Source organism: Moschus berezovskii, chromosome 8 (genome assembly GCF_049115385.1).
Source record: "Moschus berezovskii isolate FMDL1 chromosome 8, NW_MosBer_1.0, whole genome shotgun sequence".
Classification (NCBI taxonomy): Eukaryota; Metazoa; Chordata; class Mammalia; order Artiodactyla; family Moschidae; genus Moschus; species Moschus berezovskii.
In genome coordinates, this window is record NC_142467.1 from 62,204,397 (window position 1) to 62,209,480 (window position 5,084).

Genomic DNA, 5,084 nt, shown 5'->3' on the forward strand with positions numbered 1-5,084 from the left:
GATTGTGGACCCTCAAGGGACAGGGACCAGAGGAACCTAGCACCTAAGGCCTCCTACAGAATGGGGACAGACTTAGTCTAGATGGAAACGTAGACAGCAGGCCAGCCTCCTGCCCACTCTGCCCTGTGTCACAAAGCTGCCAAGGATCCCAGCTCCAGCTGGCAAATGATGAGATTTCTTCCTGGAAGGATTCTTGGCTTTAGAACTGGCCCATGCCTCTTCTAGTCTTCTTCAGTACCCTCAGGTTTCTGGAGACCTAGAAGACAGGAGGGGGAGACCAAGGCAATCCCACCTTTATTACTGTTTCCCAGTGCCCTCTGCCTACCCAATTCCCCCAAGTGCATATGGCAGGGACTCCCTAGAATACAGTTTCCCAAGCCCAGATAGAGATGGGGGGGGGCAGGGCTGGTTGAACGTTTGTGGACAGAATGGTACTGCCCCTGGCCACAATTACTCCACCTGCACATCTGGCCTTTTGTAGCTTTAATTAACCAAGATAAGCTTACAGCCCACCATATTGAGGAACGAGCCCAGTATCAAAAAGAGGAGACCCACATTCAATTTTCTAAGAATTCACTCCAGTGACACACACTGGGCACATCTCTGGTTAGAATATCCTTGTCCCCATAAAAGTCCCTCAAACCCCTTGATAGCGATGGCTACTACAAAGGCCTCCCCTTAGCCCAGGAAACACACCCAACCACAGCTATTTTATTTTCCTTTTAATTTTTCTGAAGGATATACACCACATATCCCATGGGCAATAAAGCGCATTCAATGTGTTTATAAGCCAAACAGTCACTTTGTTTAAGCAAACACATGTACAAAGTAAAATAAAACCACAAAATAATGAACTGCATGTTCATAACATACAAAAATTGCCGCCTACTCAGTAGGTAACTACAACATTCCAACTCCTGAATTATATTTATAAATTTACATTTTCAGTTTAAAAAAATAAGACTTTTGAGAGTTCAGATTTTTAGATTTTGTTTTCTTACATTCTGGAGAACTGGAGCTCAAGCTCAGCCCCCTTCCTTATTTTGCTCCAAAAGCCTCCCCCGAATCACCACTCCCTGCCCCGCTTAAGGCTAGAGGTGAGCACATCCCTCACAATTGCACATGTCAAGCCGTGTCAGCAAGGCGCATCACACAAAAGGCACCAAGACGTGAAACTTTTTAAACCAAAAGGACAAAAAAAAAGAAAAAAAACCTACTTTCAAAAAAAGGAGAAAAACCAAACCATATTTTGCCACATGTGAGTACAGTCGGGCAGTATTTACAAAACGTTTAACAGAACAACACTCTGACACATGCTCAGATTAATACCAAGAACTGCTGTTTCAAAAAAAAGCTTCAAACTGAATTGTCACAGCATCATCACAAAACAAAGGATCGCCATTGGTTTGCTTGGCTTTTCTTTTTTTGTTTTTTCCCCAAAAGTGAGGATCTAATTCCAAATAATACAATAGAGTATGCAAATTATCTTCACATCAAGAGTACCCCAAGAAAAACAAAATCCATGGCACAGACACTGTACAAGAGTACAGGGCTGGGCTCTGAGGGGCCCAAACCCATTTTTGCCAACTTGATTTTCTAGCATTGAAGGGGGCAAGGGGTCAGGCATACGATGGAGATGATACTGAAATGATATATCCAAAATCCATGCAAATCAAGTTCTTTGGATAGATGTGAAGAACTTGGACATGGCTGTTTCAGGCAGCTGAAGTCAAAGGGAATAGGGACTGGGGAGGAAAGGGAAGTGGACAGAAAGAATTGTTGGCCAACAGACCTTCCACAGTGACCCTGGGGTCAAGCAGAGAGGGAGGACTTGGCTCTGAGAACCTCTATCTGACCTAAGAGGAACCCCTTCCTACGGCCATCTCCTCCTCCTGTCCTTTAAGTCTCTTGTGTTTCATTTTCTCCCTTTTCCTTTAGCAAATTTCAATTGTCCTGGGAGAAAACGTGGTTGTCATGTCCGAAAGCCCAGTGGAGGCGCTGAAGGAGTTGGTGACAGCTGAGGAGGGGAAGCTGCTGACCTGGGTCGGGAAAGCCGGAGGGACGGAGGAGTACGTAGTGGCCACTGAGGGGGATGGGAAACCATTGTGGACAGGGGATGGGTAGGTCGAGGAACCGGGAGAGGAGTAAGAGGTGGGCACGGGCGATGGGTATGAGGTGGTGGCTGGGGATGGGTATGAGGTGGTAACTGGGGATGGGTATGAGGTAGCCACCGGGGACGGGTACGAAGGGAGAGAGGAGGTGGCAGCAGAGGCTGCGCTTTTGTCTGCTTTTTTGTCCTTCTGCCGCAAGTGGATCTTGGTATGCCTCTTGCGTTCATCGCTCCTGGCAAACTTTCTCCCACAGATGTCACAGGCGAAAGGCTTCTCCCCTGTGTGGGTGCGGATGTGGGTGGTGAGGTGGTCGCTGCGGCTGAAGTTGCGCATGCAGATGCGGCACTGGAAGGGTTTCTGGCCAGTGTGGATGCGAATGTGGCGGGTGAGCTCATCTGAGCGAGAGAAGCGCCGGTCACAGGACTCCACGGGGCAGGCGTAGGGGCGTTCATGGGGGGGCGTCTTGCTGGGCCGGTTGGGGTACTTGCGCATGCGGCTGGGTTTGATGAGCTGAGACTGGTAGGTGCTGTTGAGGGCCTTCAGGTCCTGGGAGCCCGACTGTGTGGCAAAGGCCTTGATGGTAGAGAGTGGAGTGAGCGAAGGCTGCTGGGTACGGCTCTCCAGGCCCTGGAAGGGTTTCTGGTCTGGGGTGCCCAGGCCCAGGTCCCCCTGCTGTTGTGGAAACAGATAGTCGGGGATCATGGGAACCTGGAAGCCCCCCTTGGCACCAGGGTAGGCAGGAGGTGGGTACTGAAGGGCGGGGCCTCCTGAGCCTGGAAAGGCCTGGCCTTGTGGCTCAGGGAAGATGTCAGTGTTAGGTGTGGGGAAGGTGGGTGCCGCGGAGTAGATGGGGCTGCTGTCGTTCGACTGCACTGCGCAGCTCAGTGGTGGGCTCTGGGAGGCCGAGGAGGAGGCCGCTGGAGATGATGCTGAAGATGAGGTGGCCGGTGGGTTGGTCATGCTCACGAGGCCGCTGACCAGGCTGAAGAGGGGCTCAGGCCACAGGGTGTTGCCACTGTTGGGTGCAGGCTCCAGAGAGAAGCGGCCTGTGTAGGTGATGGGGGGCAGCCGGGTGGTTTGGCTGGGGTAACTCGTCTCCACTAGAACCTTCTCGTTATTCAGAGAGATGTCAGGAAAGGACTCTGGCAGGAGAGAGGGAGGAGGCCTGGTTACTGGAGAGCAATCACCGGAGGACGCGGAAGACCCACGCTGCCAGACAAGAGATCGGGCCAGCTACCATTGACTCTTGAGCTGGTTAATAATTGATAGCAGCAGATTGAAATGTTCCTGGACCCGCTCCAGACGCAGAACCCATTTCAACAACTGCTGACGCAAATACGGAGAATCCCCCTCCACTGCAGCTCCCAGCGCTCCGCAGCGGCGGCTGCGCGGACGAGGGATTCCCGCCAGTACCCCGGCAACGGCCGCGGCTAGTGCGCGCCCCCTACCCTGGGCTGCCGGGACATCCCGGGCCAAGGATCCCGGCCTTTGCTCGGGGATAGCAGCAGGCTAGGCCAGTCTTTCTGGAGGGGGAGGGGGCGCAGCCCTGCTCGTCAAAACAAGCTCCCCCTCCTCCATCCACCCACGCAGCCCCACAGCTCTCCGTCCAAAACAAAAGCTGGCTCCTCTGCGCACCGTTAAGGACAGGGTGGGGGTGGGGAGAATGTCTTCAGGCAGTCCTCTAACACAGGACCCTGGGGATGCGAGGAATGGAAGGGAAACCCCACTTGCATCCCTGCGGCGAAGGGGGCGCTGCAAAGGCCGTGGGGGAAGGACCGGACGCCAGAATGTCGGCGAACCGGCTAGCCCTCGGCGTAGGCCACAGCTTACCTGCGGTCAGGTGCTCGTAGGGCTGCTCGCTTGCCTCCCCCTGAGGGTTGAAGGCGCTGCTGCTGTTGCTGCTGCTGCTGCCGCCCCCTCCACCTCCACCTCCACCGCCCCCGCTGCTGCTGCTGCTGCTGCTGCTACCGCTGCTGCCCTCCGGGGCCCCGGCGGCACCGAGGAACTGGGGAGCCCCATTGCTCAGCAGCATCATCTCCTCCAGCTTAGGGTAGTTGTCCATGGTGGGCGAATGAGGAAAGGAGCCAAAGGGGTCGGAGATCTGCAGCGGGGACATCAGCTGCATCTCGGCCTTGGCTGCCGCCATCCCGGACCGGCGGGCTGGAGAGCTGGTCTTGGGGCGGGTGGGCGCAGCCGGGGACCGCAGCTGCGGGGGACACCTCTCGGGGGCTTGGCCAGGTCACATGCGGGGCGCGGGGCACACTGTGGAGAGCGCAGGCGGGGTCCGCAGGCTCGCCCTCGCCGCCGGCCGGTGTAGACGCGGCGCTGCTACCGAGGCTGGGGTAGGGGCCGGTTCTGCGGCGGCGGAAGCTGGCGGCGGAGGCAGCTGGCGGCGGCGGCTCCCCAAGTTCTGCGCGCTGGGATCTCTCGCGACTCCCCGGATCCGCCTCTATTTGAAGGGTCTGGAACGGCACGGACCCGCCTCCGTCGTGACGTACATGGCCATATATGGGAGGCAGGAAGCCCTAATATGGCAAGACCGGCCGGGAGGACCCGGAGTGACGTGAAGCCCCCTCTCCAAGAACTGTAGGCACTGCCATCCCGCACCCTGGGCCCCACGCCGGCTCCCGCACCCTGGGTGCCCAGGCTTCGAGGAAATTTAGTGCTCAAGCCGCAGCTGAGAACTCCCGGACCGAAGCTGCTCAGTAGTTCCCGGCGTTGCCCCCGCCTCTTCCCTCCGCCTTCTTCCCTCCTCCCGGAGCCGGAAGCAGCCGGGCCATATCGGGGCGCTCCATATAAGGCGCTGCCCAAATAAGGATTGTTCCGGCGGGGGATCCTTCCTGCTCCTTATATGGCGTTTCCGGGTCTCTGCTTGCTGCTCCTTGGCTCCCTCCCTCCTCCCTGGTTCCAAGCCGGGAGCCCAACGTGCGCGCTAGAGCCGGGGACGCCCAGGCGGGGAGGGCTCCGGGCGCT

At 56.5% G+C, this 5,084-nt stretch overlaps 1 protein-coding gene across 1 annotated transcript; it reads right to left on the reverse strand.

Moving 5' to 3' along the window:
• Positions 1 to 705: 705 nt before the first annotated feature.
• EGR1 (early growth response 1) lies at positions 706 to 4,555 on the reverse strand. Its single transcript, XM_055430584.2, has 2 exons — positions 3,942 to 4,555; positions 706 to 3,253 (listed from the first exon to the last, which is right to left on the reverse strand). The coding sequence occupies exons 1-2, from the start codon at positions 4,255 to 4,257 to the stop codon at positions 1,935 to 1,937; spliced, it is 1,635 nt and encodes a 544-aa protein (XP_055286559.2). The 5' UTR covers positions 4,258 to 4,555; the 3' UTR covers positions 706 to 1,934.
• Between the last annotated feature and the right edge of the window lie 529 nt (positions 4,556 to 5,084).